This window comes from Megascapheus bottae, chromosome 18, assembly GCF_031878675.1.
Source record: "Megascapheus bottae isolate mThoBot1 chromosome 18, mThoBot2.hap1, whole genome shotgun sequence".
NCBI lineage: Eukaryota > Metazoa > Chordata > Mammalia > Rodentia > Geomyidae > Megascapheus > Megascapheus bottae.
Window position 1 is genome coordinate 6,737,497 of NC_143526.1, and position 18,088 is coordinate 6,755,584.

The 18,088-nt window shown below is 41.3% G+C and overlaps 1 protein-coding gene across 1 annotated transcript in view; it reads right to left on the reverse strand.

Moving 5' to 3' along the window:
* The window catches only part of Dync1li1 (dynein cytoplasmic 1 light intermediate chain 1), a 37,066-nt gene extending 25,490 nt beyond the window's left edge, over window positions 1-11,576 (reverse strand). Inside the window, exons 1-2 of the mRNA XM_090351804.1 lie at window positions 11,324-11,576; window positions 11,077-11,150 (exon numbers count right to left, since the gene is read on the reverse strand). Of these exons, the coding sequence (XP_090207930.1) occupies window positions 11,077-11,150; window positions 11,324-11,469 (220 nt within the window). The 5' untranslated portion in view covers window positions 11,470-11,576. The remainder of the gene's footprint in view (window positions 1-11,076; window positions 11,151-11,323) is intronic.
* Between the last annotated feature and the right edge of the window lie 6,512 nt (window positions 11,577-18,088).

Consider the following 18,088-nt stretch of genomic DNA (forward strand, 5'->3'; position numbering starts at 1 on the left):
AGATATCACCACCATAAACATGACAGTTTGATCTGGCTTTGAATGAATCATTCATATATATATCTCACATATCTCATGCTACCTGATAGCTAACAAGTATCATGTGACCCGAACCACATGGGAACACTAATTGAACTGACTTGGGATTTAGATCACTAGCAAGCAAGGTAGTCTTTTGGTCTGCTCTTCATCTCACAGACAGCACCTCTACCTGACCTTAGTGGGTCAAAGGAGAGAGAAGCTGTTAACCAGTTACAGGGTCTGATGATTCTAAATGTCTGTGCACACCTGTTCAAGACTACAAAATCGCAGAAATGTCAAGCAGTACCTATATAGCAGAAAGACAAACCCAATTTTAAAACCTACCTAAGCTGTTAAACCTGGGCTCTTTGAAAGAGTAAACAAACTACATAATAAATCTCCTAGCAGAATCCTCAACTGAAGTAACAGGCGCAACATACAATAACTTTGTCCCTCCTATGGTTTTTCAAAGCCCAACATTTGGATTTAATTATTCAGCAATCCACATCACATTGAAAAACTAAAATTATCTTTAATCACTCTCCTTACTCTCAAAGACTGACTAGATGTGAATTTAAATAATTTAGATAAATTCAATAAATATTTGCTATTGTCAATAAATGATAATTCCAATGGTCACCAACAGTTTCTATACTCCATGAGGTCAAAGTCCTACTAAAACCATGGTTCTTTATTAACAAATATGGCATATATCCTATAATTAAATTATCTAAATGAAAATTTAATTCCTTAAATAGTCTTTAACTTTTCAAACTAAGATTTACTAAATAGGCAAAAAAAAAAAAAAAAGTGTTGAGAACTGTGCCAGACAAATGGTGCTGTGATAGAACACTAGCCTTGAGAAAGCTCAAGGACAGTGCCCAGGCCCGTTAGAGAGAAAAGAAAAGAAAGGTAAAGTGGTATATCTTTCCTAGGAAACTAACCATATATTGTATGACTTAAAAGGCATATTGTTTTTTCAAGTTTGTTTGTTTTTTTTGGTTAGTCCTAGGGCTAGCCTGGGCACTGTTCCTGAGCTTCTTTTGCTTGAGGCTAGCACTCTACTGCTTGAGTCACAGCACCACTTCTGGCTTTTTCTGTTTATGTGGTACTGAAGAATTGAACCCAGGGCTTCCTACATGCTAGGCAAGCACTCTACCTTGGGCCACATCCCAGCCCCTGTCTTTTTCAATTTTTTAATTTATTTATATTTTGGGGCACTACTGAGGTTTGAATATTTGAGCCATGCCCTCAGCTTCTAAATGACACAATTCCATTTCTAGAAATTTATTCCAAAGATAATAGTAGGTAAGTAGAAAATAAGGTATGACAATAACAACCTGTTTACCAATCATTTAAAATTCCAGTGTAACAATAGATACAATTCAGTCAATAGAAGTTAAAAAGCCAGATCTTCATGGAGAAAAAGGTCATGCTACGCAAAATGCACCATAATACATTAAAAAACAAAAACAAACAAAGGGCTGGGAGTTTGGCCTAGTGGTAGAGTGCTTGCCTAGCATGCAGGAAGACCCAGGTTCAATTCCTTGGTTCGCATATATAGAAAAGCCGGAAGTGGTGCTCTGGCTCCCAGTGGTAGAGTGCTAGCCTTGAGGAAAGCCCAAGGACAGTGATTAGGCCCTGAGTTCAAGCCCCAAGACTGGCAAAAACAAAACAAACAAAAAACCCACGCAGGCATTGGCTCACACCTACAATCCTACTTACTCAGGCGGCTGAGATATGAGATCTCAGTTCAAAGCCAGCCCAGACAGAATAGTCTGTAAGACTCATCTCCAATCAAACCACCAAAAAAGCCAGAAATGGAACTGTGGCTCAAGTGGCAGCGCACAAAAGGTCAGGAGCAGTGCCTAAACCCTGACTTTAGAGCCTCAGGACACACACACACACACACATCACAGATTACAAAATGTAATTTATAATTTGTTAATACCTCAAATATCTCAGCCCTTTTCAACAGGTATTAGACCACCATACATTTAACAAAGCCTTAATTCAGATATCCTTTCCACAACATCTCTCCTATACATTATTTTATACTGGCTTTTTCCCTACAGGAGTTATAAGCTTCTGGAGGGCAGGGACTGAGTAAGAATCAGCCCCATTTGCTTTGAATGATTCAGTAGTGTTTTATATGCAAAAAATTTTAACAAATGTTTTGATTGACAAATGAATTAAGAGGTAATCTGCAAGATCTAATAGCTACTGCCCTTATTTTACAAGTAAACAAAACAAGTTAGCTCAAAGCTCACACACTTATAAGTAATAGGATACCAAGCCAAATTTTGGAGTTTTCTTTTTCTACTCTCAAAGCTTCTCTCTGTTTTGCATTTTCAAATTGCTTTTGCTGACATTCTCTCTCACACAGACTTCACAGAAGCTGACAAGTATTTTGTCAGTCTACATCTTTGATTATTCTAGCTCTGTTTTCTAGTTTTGACGATAGCACTGGGGAAGAAATTAAATGACGTCCTCTTTAATTCTTAAACCTGTAACTAACTGTTATATCTGAATAACAAAGATACTTTAAATAGAAGGTGTTCATCATTCATGCAACACTACTGAACACACACCATATCCCACAAACTAGAAGCCCAATTAATTGGCCTTTCTGCTTATTGATAAAATTGATGACCACAAAATAGGAATAACAAAAAACAAAAAAAAAAGGATTCACAAACTTCACATAATAGGCCAAAATTGCTGCCTGCTTATATAAATAAAATTTTACTCAAATACTGCCATGCTCAGTTCATTTATGTAGTATGAGACTGTTTGGGAACTATAAAAACAGAAATGAAGAGTTTAACAAAGATAATTATGTTCCTTACTATCTGGCCCTGACCATTATAAGATACCAATATGTCATCTGACTCACAAAACACTTCACATTTAGTATATTTTAGTAATAATACATGATAAGCACAAAATTTTATGTGAATTTTGTAAAATCACCAATGAGTAGCATGTATGTGGTTTTTATTCCTAGCATCATTCTATCCCTTGGATCCATATTTTTATGATCAACTATACAAAAAAATAGCATCGACTAATTCAACTACAACATAACTCAGTTAATAAAAAATGTTTCTCAGGGCTGGGAGTTCAGCCTAGTGGTAGAGTGCTTGCCTAGCATGCACAAAGACCCGGGTTGATTCCTTGGTACCACATACATACAAAAAGCTAGAAGTGGTGCTATGGCTCCAGAGTTAGAGCTCTAGCCTTGAGAAAGCACAAGGACAGTGCTCAGGCCCTGAGTTCAAGCCCCGGGACTGGCAAAAATAAAAAATATTTCTCACAGGTCATCAAACTCAGCTGCAGCAAGACTAATAGTTTCAAACTAAACACTATTTGTCATTAAAAAAAAAAAGTCTCCAGCCTGGCACTGGTGGCTCATACCTGTAATCCTAGATACTCAGGAGGCTGAGATTTAACTGGCTCAAAGCCAGTTAGGGCACTATAGTATATAAGTTTCCAACTAACCACAAAATGTCCGAAGTACAGCTGTGGCTAAAATGACAGAGTGCTAACCTTGAGCACAAAAGCTCAGGGATAGTGCCCAAGTCCTGAGCTCAAGCCCAAGGACTAGCACCCCCACCCAAAAAAAAAAAAAAAAAAAAAAAAAAAAACCCTACCCCAATTAGTATGATGGCCTACCTATGCTGCTTATAATCCAAGCTGTTTGGGAGGCTGTGTGAGAGTGCTGCATTTCAAAGCCAGAACAGGCAAAACTTATAGCAATCTGACCTGACAAGCCAGGTATACTGGCATGTCTTTGTAGTCCCAATTATTCAGAAAAAGAAGGAAGGAGAATCAAAGTCGAAGACCACACCAGGCAGAAGGGCAAGACCCTGTGTCTAACACAAACTAAAAGCACAACAATGGTAAATGGGTAAAACCTGACTGAAATAGTACAATACTTGCCTAACAAATAAGTTCAAGACTAAATTTCAATCCCTAATACTACCAAACATATATACCTATATACATAAAAAGCACCTACCCACTGATAGTTTTATGTTACTTCTCTGAAATGATAGGTAGTTTCACTGTACACACACACACACACACACACACACACACACACACACACTTATCTTGATGTTTCCGACTCTCTAGAATTCAATAGAGGTTAGTTTTGTTCCTGAGCTTAAAAAAAAAAATTGTTTCCACAAAAACATGAGAAGAGATAGCAATGTGTGAGAAGTAATGCATCTACTACCTGGTGAATGTAACTGTAACCCCTCTGTACATTATCCCTACAATAAAAAATAAAATTAAAAAAATTGTTTCCAACATGTATTACAATGAAACTTGATATTCAACATTGTATAAAACTATTTTTGTGGGTGAAGACTACACAGTACCCTGAGCTAATAATGCCTTCAAAGCACAAACAATGTAGATTTCCTTCCTGGATGTAAATGAACAGCTCAGTCACAAAAAGAATGCCTTATTAATTTAAACCTAGTTGCAGTATACCTTATAATACTTCCTTTAAAAGATTTAAGCATAAGATTTAAAATAAAAACATTCAGAATGTCAGAACCAATTAAAGCTCTGGAGAATACTAAATCCTAATGTCTTAGTTTGCAAACGAGACCAATAAAGTTTAAATGACTCTAAAGGAACAGCTAGTTTTAGTAACTGACACTACCTGCATATCAGAAAGTTAATTACTATTGGGGGCCGGGAGTTTGGCCTAGTGGTTAAAGTGCTTGCCTAGCATGCATGAAGACCCGGGTTCGATTCCTCGGTACCACATACATAGATAAAAGCCAGAAGTGGTGCTGAGGCTCAAGTGGTAGAGCTCTAGCCTTGAGAAAGTCCAAGGACAGTGCTCAGACCCTGAGCTCAAGCCCAGGACTGGCAAAAAAAAAGAAAAAAAAAAAAAGTTAATTACTGTTGTCTATGTAATGCTAACATTGGAACCAGTGATTACATATGCAATATGCAATGTTAACAATGAGTCTAACTAATCTACACAAATGAGTTGTTTTGTGCTAACTCAGGAATATTAGATATAATCTTTAGTAGCACCATCTTAATTTTCTCTGGTGGGGAGAGGATGGTCCAACATATAGAGTAAGAGTACTGTCTCTGGACCTAGGCTGCACAATTTTGAATCCTGATTTTTGTCTCTGACTGTATAGGCTGTATAACAGTACAACAATTTACTTAACATCTTTGTCTGTTCACTGATTTTTTTTTTTTTTTTTTTAGATTGTAAGGCTTGAACTTAGGGCCTGAGTGCTGCCCTTGAGCTTCTTTGTGCTCTACTATTTGAGCCACAGCATCAAACTAATTGAGTGGTTAATTGAAGATAAGAGTCTCATAGGAGGAGTCTTTGTGGCCCGGGATGGCTTGGACCACGATCCTCAGATCTCAGCCTCCTGAGTACCTAGATACCAGGATTACGGGCCTGAGCCACAAATGCCCAGAATGTTTGCTGATCTTTATGGTGATAAAAATATGTAAGCAACTCTTATATGACTAGTATATATAAGTGCTTTTTATTATTAGGGGTGGTATTATTTTCCTTAGGAATTTTATCAAATCATGAGAAAGTAATCAAGATATGGAGAAACTGCACTTAAATGTAGACATTAATACCAGGGATGGCTCATGTCTATAATCCTGGCTACTCAGAGGAGGCTAAGATCTGAGGATTGATGTTCAAAGCCATCCTGGTCAGGAAGACTCTTATCTCTAACAAACTACTCCCCCCTCCAAAAAAAAAGTGGAAGTGGTATTGTGGTTCAAGTGGTAGAGCATTTGCCTTGAGCAAAAGATGTTCAAGGACAGTGTCCAGGTAGAGTTCAAGCCCCAAGACCAGCAAAAAAAAAAGCAGATACTAAAATATATAGGATGGGCTGGGAGTTTTGGTCTAGTGGTAGAGTGCTTGCCTAGCATGCACAAAGACCCAGGTTCAATTCCTCAGTACCACATATGCAGAAAAAGCCAGAAGTGGTGCTGTGGCTCAAGTGGAAGAGCTCTAGCCTTGAAAAAACCCAAGGACAGTGCTCAGGCCCTGAGTTCAAGTCCCAGGACTGGCAAAAAAATATATATATATATATAATATATATATATGAAAGAGAAAGAGGATACTGGGGGATGAAGAGGATCACAGCATATTAAATAAATATGTACATGTATTTGTATATATATTCTAATGAAACTCATCAAATGCTATTGAAAAACTGGAAGGGCAATGAGGTGAATACAGTGAAGAGCTGCAACTATTCAAATACACTGAGTATATGTATGGAAAACCACAATCAAGTTCTCATATTACACACATGCTAACCCAAAAACAAAATTTAAAACTGCATTATAACCAATTGTAGTAAAAAGTATACTACATATAAAGTAAAAAAATAAAGTTTCATTATTATTAATTTTTTAGACACAGTCTTGGGCCACTGTGATAGACCACAATGCCATTACATTTGTTCTGTCAACATGCAGTTGTATATATTTGGGGGTACAGTGTAAGTTTGATGCATAGGTATTATGTGTCCTGATTAAATCAGGGTCAAGAACATTTCTACTCCTTCATGTTTCTCCTATAGTTCCAGCTACTCAGACAGCAAAGATAGGAGAATCTCCAGGCCAAAAGCTCAAGACTAGCCTGGGCAACACAGTAAAACCCTGTCTCTTTAAGAACTAAAATTAACAGAAACAAGAGCTTTATCTTGTGTTTTTGTTGTTCTTAATGTACTATTATTTCTCCTCTTTTTGTACTCTTAAGTTGTCACTGTATCTGACTTTGTTACATAGTGTAGTGTATATATGTTTATTTGTTCATTTGAAATAGGGAAGGGACGCTGGGCACGGTGGCTCATGCTTGTAATCCTAGATGCTCAAGAAGCTGAGATCCGAGGATCGGGGTTCAAAGCCAGCCTGAGCACTAAAGACCTAGAGACTTGTCTCCAGTTAATCACTAGAAAAAGAGAAGGGCACTGAAGCTCAGGAGTAGGGCAGTAGCCTTGAGCTGAAGACCTCAGGGACAACGCCCAGGTCCAGGGGTAGGGCAGTAGCCTCGAGCTGAAGACCTCAGGTATGATACCCCGGCCCAGAGTTCAAGCCCCATGACCTACGAAAGAAAGAAAGAAGAAAGAAAGGAACAAAAGAGAGAGAAAGGGGAAAAAAACAAGATGATTGGGAGGGGTGTGGGGAAGGAAACGGGGACAAAAACACAAGAGGGTATCAATGTGCGAGAAGTAATGCACCTACTACCTGACAAATGTAACTGTAACCCTTCTACACATTATCTCCACAAAAAAGAAAAAAAAAAAAAACTGAGACCTAAGGATCACGGTTCAAAGCCAGCCTAAGCACTAAAGTCCATGAGACTCATCTCCAATTAACCACCAGAAAATAGGAAGTGGCACTATGACTCAATGTGATAGAGAACTAGCCTTGAGATGAAGAGCTCGGGGACAGTGCCCAGGCCCAGAGATCAAGCTCCACTTTAGCTTTCATTTTTCTGGTTAATTGGAACTAGAGTCTCATGGACTTTACCACCCTGGATGGCTCCTCAGATCTCAGTCTCTTGAGTAGCTACAATTACAGGAGTAAACCACTAGTGCCCAGCCTCTTTTTTTTTTCTTCCTTCTTTTCTTTTTTTGAGACAGACTTCCTGTATAGCCCAGGCAGCTAAGCAGGGGTACTCACAAGGTTAATTTATGAGTTAGGTCAATACATGCACAAGAAGTTTATCTTTAGTATTCAACACAAACTGTACAGAAATCTATATAATACAGTTTTCTTTCAAGAAAGATTTCCTAACATTCACAGAGACCTTGGGTTCCTTCCCCAGTGGAGGAAAGGAGGGAGGGAGAGAGGGAGGTTGTTAAAGTCTTTCTGTATATCACTAGTAGTCAAGTCTAGATAAATTAACTGCTTAAGCATGTCAGGACCATAGTTATGCTGTGTAACTTAATCTGGCATCTAATTTGCAATCCTCCTGTCTCAGCCTCTCAAATGCTGGGAATACAGTTGAACTGTCCTTTAAAATAATTACTTGTACTTTGGTCAAAGATTACTGAGAATGAAGAGTTTTATACCTGACACTCTCTTCCTTGTAGGTATTTCTATTATTTCTGTGGCATACCAGAGCAATAGAACACAGGGCCTTATAGCAGTTATGACTCTGGAAAATCTATTTAACAAGTCTCTCAAGTTCATTATCTCATATATAAATTGGTGCTATTATCCGCATTGCACATCACATGAAGGGAAATGGGAGACCAAATGAGATTTTTACTAAAATACTTTGAGTATAAACTCATGCCCACACTCATATTTCTGGTCTATATATCTTTCTTCCATTGGGAAGTTAAGGACACATAGCAAGCTAAGTTAAAGTATGGTGTATGTTCACATGTAAGTGTGCAGTTGGAACATGATCCTGTATCATTTCTCCTATACTGGAAATACAAGTCTTCTTATAGTCTCAGATTTGGTTTTCTGAATATGGGGTTCCAAAGACCACCATTATTCATGAAAGACATATTAGGGTCAACCCTCAAACTCCGAACAAGAAACCCACAATCCCTACTGTTTTTTCTTCCTCTGCCACCACAGGCTGAATGCCTACATAATATGTGATGGTCAATGTCAATGAATCTTAATAGAGAAATTTTAGAAAAATAACCTCATATACATATCAGTTTTTTTAAAAATATGCTTCTCGTGGCTGGCAGTTTGGCCTAGTGGTAGAGTGCTTGCCTAGCATGCACGAAGACCTGTGTTTGAATCCTCAGTACCACATATATAGGAAAGCCAGAAGTGGTACTGGGGCAAAAGTGGTAGAGCACTAGCTTTGTGGAAAAAACCCAAGGACAGTTTTCAGGCCCTGAGTTCATGCCCCAGAACTGGTAAAAAAAAAAAAAAAAACTTTTCCAAAGCTGGAAGAAAAGCTTCCTCTGAAGCTGAAACTTCATGAATACTTCTGAAAGTATTAAATTTAATGAAAGTATTGAATTTCAACCTTATATATCGACGCCAGCCAGAGCTTTCTAAACAATTTAAGTTCATATTTTAAAAAAGGGAAATTAGGCCGGGAGTTTGGCCTAGTGGTTAAAGTGCTTGCCTAGCATGCATGAAGACCCGGGTTCGATTCCTTGGTACCACATACATAGAAAAAAGCCGGAAGTGGTGCTGAGGCTCAAGTGGTAGAGCTCTAGCCTTGAGAAAGTCGAAGGACAGTGCTCAGGCCCTGAGCTCAAGCCCAGGACTGGCAAAAAAAAAAAAAAAAAGGGAAATTTAATCTCCTTTAAGTGAGCATGAGTAAAAGAATCTGGGCTTCTAAGTACACTTAGTTTTATGTCTGACCCATTGTCAAAGAGTATTTAAAAAAAAATGAAACACAGGCAACCTCAGTGCACATTATGTTCACCAAGAAATAAACAAAAAGTGCCACTATTGTTTTCACCACAAATAAAGCAATCCTTAACCATCCATGCAATACCCAATACACAAGAATTTATAAAATGAAAAAAAAAAACTAATCAATGAATAAAAAATAAAGGTAAACCCAAGATGTACTGGCACAGACAAAAAAAATGAGCATTATCTTTACAATGACAATGTCTGTAGTCTTACTTAGCTTCGAGTAATTAATCTATAATTTATTTCAGCAAGAGAATCTTAAGTCTGTTTTATTTAGCAGTCTGTCTGTATCATTAGTAATTAACATTTCCTAAAACTTTTCTCCTTTTTTTTGTTTTTGGATCCTAAGTTTCTCTATCTTACCAATATGTTATATAAGCACTAATTCAAAATTTTAAAGCATTCTGACAAACCTCTATTTTAGTTAAATCCATCACAAAACGATTGTGTCATCTTCACTTTACAATCAATAAACCATTTAATCTTCCCCCAAATCCCAGGAGGCAATTATTATTTCTACATTTTTATAAAAGATGAAGAAACTGAAGTTTACAGATAGCACAAAACTTGCTTCAGATCATAGTGCTTGTGACAGGGCCTTCCCTCAAATCCAGGCTAATCCGAAGCAGTAGGTGCTTTTGATCACATTACAAAGAAAGGTACAATGCTTATTTTCAATTAGTATTCTGTGGCTTTAAAGAATATAAAGATATGTATTCTATCTCTGCGGCAGTTCACAAAAAAAATAAGTAATTTCTTTCTTCCTAATCACTCCTATAGTAGCATTTCTTTGTTTTTGCTTTTAAATGTACAGAACATAAAATCTCCAGATATCACTAGTAATGTTTTAAAATATGTGCTTTATAAGCAAAATTCCAATACCTTGCATGTAAAAAGAAATTTTGCCTGTATGACTCAGAAGCTGAACTTAACAGAACTGTGAACCTGACATATTCCTAGATCTTCTAAATCCTGCCACCACCCACAGTCAATGAAAATAACAACACAACCGAGAATGGAGAGGGTACAAAACAATAAGGAAAACTGAGACATTCGGCCATTTCTAGTATATCCATCAGGGACTGATGAACTAAACTAGCAAAGGTGTATGTACCACACAGCCTTGCAAATTTCATGATTACTGACTGACAATCAAAAACGGCCATTGCAACGGCACCGCCAAAGCGCTGCATCAAATAAGGAACACTGATCGCAACTACCAGGTCTCAGTCCTAGCTTCTCAGTCAATTACACAGTCAGCAATTAAATATTAATGGCATGCCATTTGCACTGGAGCGATCAAGGTCTGTTAGGAAAGAAAAAGACTGTCCTCGTTTTCTGGAAGCCCACTGAGAATCGCTCTCGGGTGGACTGCCCGCTCGGTCCGTCCCAGGGAAGGCTGGCAGGGCCACCCTCCGCACCCCAGGGAGGCGAGGCCCGAGGGTGGCTGGGTGTCTTTCTCCCCCCCCCCACCCAGCTGTCAACGACAGGTCGGGAGGCGGGGCGCGGCCGGGCGGGGCTGGGCCGAGCCCGGCCGTCCGTCCGCACAAAAGAAGGGGAGCGGGAGAGCGAGCGGATGGGAGGACCAGAGCCTGGCCGGGGTGCCCCGGGGTGGGGCCGGGAGGGGTGGGGGACGCTTACCCAGCAGAAGCACGTTCTTTCCCGCCGGGAGCTTGGAGCGCGAGCGCGTGGAGACCTCACTGAGGATGCAGGACCTAACGGGGAGCAAGGCGCAGGCTGAGGCCGGGACCCGGGCGCGGCGGCGGGGACGGCGGCCGAGCACGCAGCGGCCGGCCCGGAGCCGAGCTCCGGCGGGCGCGGGATTCCCCCGACGCGTCCGCCGGGCGGGGAGAACCCACGGGGGACCCGGGAGGGGTGGGGTGGTTACCAAAGGTTCTGCCCGTCCTCGTCGTCGCCCGCTGCGGCACCGCCACTGCCCGACGCCAGCTCGTGGGTCAGGGGGCCGCCAGAGTAAGCCGAACCCAGTCCCGGTGGAGAGGAACCGAACGAGCCTACCCGCCCCACAGCCGCCATCTTGGTCGGGAATCACACCACTCCCAGCCGGACTGAATGAGCAAGGCTGAGGCGGCCGCGGCGGCGGGGGCGGCGGCGGCGCAGGCGGCGGCCGCGGCGGGAACCCGGATATGGTCGTTCAGCTCACGGAGTGGGCGGAGCTTGTAGGGGCGGGGCTGGCAGGTCGCGCTGCGCAGGCGCTGCTCCGGTCTGCCGCAGGGATGCGCATGCGCGAGCGGTGAGACACCTCACCCTGGGTTTGGTGGGTGCTTCGGCGTTGGAGCGCTTCCCACCCGGCTCCGGCAGCTACCGATGCGGCCGGGCGGGCACGTAGTCATCAGGTGAGCAGTGTAACCCTCCACTATTAGCGCGATCCTCTGCCTCACCCACGATGGACCCGGGCAGTTACTGAAGCCTGGGGTTGGAGCGTCCCACGCTCCTGGGTTTCTGGGCCTTTTTGTGTCTTATGTCCCCTGTTGGGTTCACTAGTGGAAACAGGTTCCCCAGAGCTTGCCTTGGACGGAGATGCCCGCGTGAGATTCTCTCCATTCGCCATAGGTTTCTTCCAACCCTCCAGGACCTGAGAACCTACTGAGCTAGCTCCAGAGAACTCCCTTCCGACCAGACCCTGACTGCTTGGGGCGGGAGGGCCTGAGCCGCTGGCACACTTCGCGGCCTCATCCCGTCATAGCTGAAGGTCACTGGCTAACGTGCCACCTGAATAACGCGGTTGTGCTAAGTAAGAAAATACACGGCAAAACACTATTTGCTATAGTTTAGCATTGCGGTTAGAAGTCTAGAAGGATTTCTGGAGTCTGGTTAATCTGAGTTCAGGACTAACTTTGCCAGTACACTGGCTAAGTAACCGTAGGCGCCTCTCTACGTCTCCAAAAGGCCTTTTAACTGGAAGATGGGGAGTAGAGTGCCAGTCTTGTGCCGAGGAGTCTTCACATTTATTATAGTTACCTCTGACTGTCAGATACCCAAATGCACACTTGAAACTGAGGTCAAAATTAGATATCTCTGGTTCTATAATATCCCTATTCACCCTTCTTCTATCAAGGTGGCTGATAAAAATTGTAAATTATGAATGCCTAGGATGTGCCAGGTATTTTTTGTGGTGGCTTGCTATTCTCATCCTTTGAAAATTCAACAAAATTAGATAACCTACCCCAGAACCCAGAGAGCAGAGGATTATTGATAAGATTTTGGCTCCTCACTCTGTTAAATGCTATAAGTCCAATCATGTTAAAATAAATGCCCTGAAAACTTTAGGTGCCATTATGGGTAACAGCTTCTGTGAAAATCTGTACAAGAATAGAGAACTTATGTAAGGAGGCTATAAAAGGAAAGACTAAAAAAAAAGGAGAGACTCAGCATTCCCTTGGAAATTGTAAGTATTCATTCTAACACCATCTCCTTTAAGAGCTTTTCTGGCCCTTATCAGAGCCCTAATCAGAATTGGTTGCTCTATGTACCAAGATCCTGTCTATTTCCTTATTTTATTTATTTTTGTCAGTCATGGGGCTTGAACTCGGCCTTGGCACTGTCCCTGAGCTTTTATGTTCAAGACTGGCACTCTACTATTTTGAGCCACAGCACCACTGGGCATTAATCAGAGATAAAAGTCTCATGGACTTTTGTGCCCTAACTGGCTTTGAACTACAACCCTCAGATCTCAGGATTACAAGTGTGAGCCCCCAGCACCCAGCTTACTCCCCTTATTTTAATGGTGAACTTCCAACAATGAAAAGTTACAGGTAAAAATTTTAGGGACCTGTCCAGTCAGGTTCCACTCAAGAAAAAGATAACATCCTTAAGCATTTTCTGGAACATTGTTTAAAGAGGAGACTAGCAATAACAAGAACTATGGACCTGAAGAAAAAAAGAGGAAGATGTATTTTCTAGAAACCAGAGGGCTGCAGCCATAGGAAAGGGATACCCAGGCTGGGAGTTTGGCCTAGTGGTAAAGTGCTTGCCTAGCTTGCACAAAGACGTAGGTTTGATTCCTTGGTACCACATACATAGAAAGAAAGCCAGGAGTGGTAGAGCTCTAGCCTTGAGAAAGTCCAAGGACAGGGCTCAGGCCCTGAGCGCAAGCCCAGGACTAGCAAAGAAAGAAAAAGAAAGAAAGAAAGAGAGAGAGAGAGAGAGAGAGAGAGAGAGAGAGAGAGAGAGAGAGAGAGAGAGAGAGAGAGAGAGAGGAAAGAAAGAGGGATACCCAGCAGCCATCAGTAAAATAATACAGCACCAACCTCCCTCTTTATACCCACTGGCCTCCTATCAGTGTGGCATTTAGACCAGACCCAACAGACGAAAGGTATGACAGTCCAAGTGAAGCAATTCATGCAGGTCTAGCTTCAAGACAAAGCGGAATAGAGAAAGAATTGGAGGGGCAAACAAAATGTCCAGCATAACATTTGAAAGTAAATTTAGTCTACCCTCACTAAACGTAAAGCTCAAGTTGCAAATGATGCTGAGTTTTTCAAGCTTTCGGCGCTTGTGTGGCTTCTAATGCTGCCACTGAGAAATCTGAAACCATTCTGATTTTTTTTCTTTTTTCCCTCCCCCATCCAAACCATTCTGATTCTTAATCTTGCACTATGTATTCTTCTCTTTTTCTTTATAATTTATACCAGTTTCCACTCATATATCTGCTTCCAGTTTCTGCATTTTCATACTCTTCCTTGCTGCCAAGTATCAAGAATAATCCATAGCCTTACAGTAAAGCAATCTATACTCAAGATCTTATCTCCTGCTGTCAAGAATAAATTGCTCCAACATCTGTCCTGTTATTCTTTTCTTTTCTTTTTGCCAGTCCTGGGCTTTAAGCTCAGGGCCTGAGGACTGACTTTGGATTTTTTTTATCAAGGCTAGAACTCTACCACTTGAGCCTCAGCACCACTTCTGGCTTTTTCTAAGTATGTGGTACCAAGGAATCGAACTCGGGTCTTCGTGCATGGTAGGCAAGCACTCTACCACTAGGCCAAACTCCCAGCCCTTGTCCTGTTATTTTCTAAATAACTTTTCTAATCTCAATTGAATTATTCCCATTAGCATGTAAACATAATAAATCTCTTGAAAGAGGGCTGGGGGTGAAGCTCAATGGATGATTTGTCTAGCAAGTTTTAGGCCCTGAGTTCAAACCATAATACTACCTCCCTCCCTCCCTCCCTGCAAAAAAAAAAAAAAAACAAAAACAAACAAAAAAAACCCACATTTATTTGAACTCCATTCCTTCACTAATTAGTGCTACATGGCTTTTTCTCCTTTAAAAAGTTGTTTTTGATATCGTAAATATCACTTGCCCCTTGTTCATATGACCTACTTTAAGTTTTCATTGTATGACTTTATAGATACTGCTTTTTTATCCTTGTCAGTGACTGCCTTGTTGTTCCATCCAATAGAAACTTTTGCACCCTTGTCTATCTCAAACTAGATTCAGCTGATCATTCTTTCTGAATAACCTTCAGTAGCTTCCAAGTCACCAGAACCTCCTTCCCCTATTAGTTATCCTTTGATCTGCTTTTCTGTTTCCTCATTTCCTGATTGCCAATACTGAAGGACCCTAAGTTTATGTTTTGGCTTTGGTCCTTCTCTATCTACACTCATTCCCTTGGTAATGACGTCTAGTCTCTTTATTTCAGATCCCATGTAGAATCGGTCCACCACAGCCACAGGATCTGTACCTGCAAGTTTACATCTTCAGCCAACTAGCCATGGATGGACAATTTCCTTAAAAAAAAGTTGTCTTTGGGCCAGGAGTGTAGCCTAGTGGTAGAATGCCTGCCTAGCATGCACGAAGCCTTGGGTTTGATTCCTCAGTACCACATACACCTAAAAAGCTGGAAGTGACAGAGCACTTGAGAAAGCCCAAGGACAGTGCCCAGTTCAAGCCTCAGGATTCACACACACACAAAAAAGTTGACTGGGCACCAGTTGCTCGTATTTGTAATCCTTCTACTCAGGAGGCTGAGATCTGAGGATCACAGTTCAAGGCCAGCCCGGGCACTAAAGTCCATGAGACTCTTACCACCTGTTAACCCCCAGAAAAGCAGAAGTGGCACTGTGGTAGAATGATAGCCTTGAGCTGAATTGCTCAGGGACAGTACCCAGGCCCAGAGTTCAAACCCCACGACTGGGAGAAAAAAAAAAAAATTGTCTTTGTGCTGAACACAGAAATACTTGGACAGTGGGTGGGGGGCCGGTCATTATTTGGTAACTATAATATAGCAACTATCTATCCAGCATTTACATTTTACTAGGAGTTAGTAATCATCTAGAGTTGATTTAAAGTGTATGAGATTAGCATGATGGTGTATGCCTATAATCCCAGCATTTAGGAAGTTGAAGCAGGAAGATGATAAGTTCAAGGCCAGCTTAGACTGTATAACATCCTGTTGTGAAAAAAATAAAAATAAAGGCTTGGGGAAATTTTTAAAAAAATAAAGACTTGGGAGATATGCAGAAGTTACATATCAATACTATACCATTTTATGTGAAGGGCTTGATATCCACAGGGAGTCCTGGAGTTTTTCCCCCTCTCTGCTCACTCCTGTGGATACTGAAGGATGTCTGTATATGATAAAGACTTCTAAGCTCTCTCTAGCTTAGAGCCCCATCGGGAACTCCAAATTAACAGATTCAGCTACCTGCTCTATATCTTCATTTAGATTTTTTAAATAAGCATTTTCAAACTCAGTATACCCTGAACTAAACTTCTATCTGAACTTTCCCTACAGTAACTCCTTTATTCTTTCCTCAGCAACTCCTTGCTGCTCAGGGAAAAACCTGAGCCATCCACTATTCTCTATTCTATTTTCCCTCAAAGCACACATTGAATCCATGAGCCATCCTGTTGTCTGTATTCGGGGTGTGTGTGTGTACCTACAACCCAACTTCTCACGCACCCATTGTCTGAATTACCTTTAAAAGCTCTTCAAAATGGCATCAAAAGTGTTTTAATCAATGTATTAGAACAAATCACTGCACTGGTCTCAAAATTTTACGGTGGCTCTTCATTTCAATCAGAGTAAAAGCTGAAGTCATTGAGATGTCTAATTTAAGGAGAATTCTTTTTAAAGCTATAGAAGATGTGGCTCCAGGGCCAGGAGTTTGGCCTAGTGGTAAAGTGCTTGCCTAGCATGCACGAAGACCCGGGTTCGATTCCTTGGTACCACATACATAGAAAAAGGCCGGAAGTGGTGCTGAGGCTCAAGTGGTAGAGCTCTAGCCTTGAGAAAGTCCAAGGACAGTGCTCAGGCCCTGAGCCCAAACCCAGGACTGGCAAAAAAAAAAAAAAAAAAGAAGATCTGGCTCCATTGCACTCTCCCCTTCTATTTGCCCTATGTAGACAGATTTGTATCTCTTTGCTTTGAGGCCTTTATTCTAGATGTTTCATTTGTCCTATGGAAAGCTATCTAGACAGTATCCTTCCTCTCTTCCAGCTGTGTGCTTGATCAGATCTCATTAAAGTCTGCTCTGGCCCCTCCATGCGATATTACAGCCAGAATTTTTCCCATTTCAGAGTCTCCTCCAAGCACTTAGTTTCTGGAACATAGCAGACAACCAGTAAAGTTTGTGGAAGATACAAAAAAAAACAGTGTGTGCGGGGAGGTAATCTATCTCTGTTACCAGGATTCTGAAATTTCAAGATGTGTGAGTCATGTGTGTGCTAGTGTATTCTAGTCCCAGCGCTTGAACTCAGGGCCTGGGCATGATCCCTTAATTTTGGTGCTCAAGACTAGCACTCTACCTCTTGAGCCTCAGCCACTTGCAGCTTTTTGATGGTTAATTGAAGGTAAGTTTCAGGCATGTTCCTTCTGTCTTCGAACCTTGATCTTCAGATCTCAGTCTCCTGAATAGCTAGGTCTACAGGCATGAGCCACTGGTACCTATCAGGAATTCTTTTTTATAATGCTTAAACCATTTAAAATTAATCCTACAAGAATGTACTACTTACTCTGCTTCTTTCCTATTTCATTATATGACTATAGATTTACTTTTTTCTTGAAGGTTTTTTTTTTTTTAACAAACACTTATATGAGCTAAGGATGGTAGATGACTTTATTTGCCTTTACAGGCCTTGATCTTCAGATAGAATTCCAGCTCCTTGCCTTCTAGCACATAATGGGCCAGTAATGTGGCCATATGGTAGAGTGCTTGCCTAGCATGCATAAAGTCCTGGGTTCAAATCTGAAGTACCACATACACAGAAAAGCCCAAAAGTGGACCTGTGGTACAAATGGTAGAGCATTAGGTCTGAGAAAGCTCAAAGACAGTGCACAGGCCCTGAGTTCAAACCCAGGACTGGCCAACAAACAGTTTCTTACAGTTGACCATTAAGCTATATAAGATTTTAGTGCTTTTTTTTTTTTTTTTTTTTTTTTTTTTGCCAGTCCTGGGCTTGAGCTCAGGGCCTGAGCACTGTCATTGGACTTTCTCAAGGCTTGAGCTCTACCACTTGAGCCTCAGCACCACTTCCAGCTTTTTTCTGTGTATGTGGTACCGAGGAATCGAACCCAGGTCTTCATGCATGCTAGGCAAGCACTCTACCACTAGGCCAAACTCCCGGCCTTTTAGTGCAATTTTTAATGCAAAATACCAAAACCTTAAATAAAAGCAAGATCAGGGAAAAAAT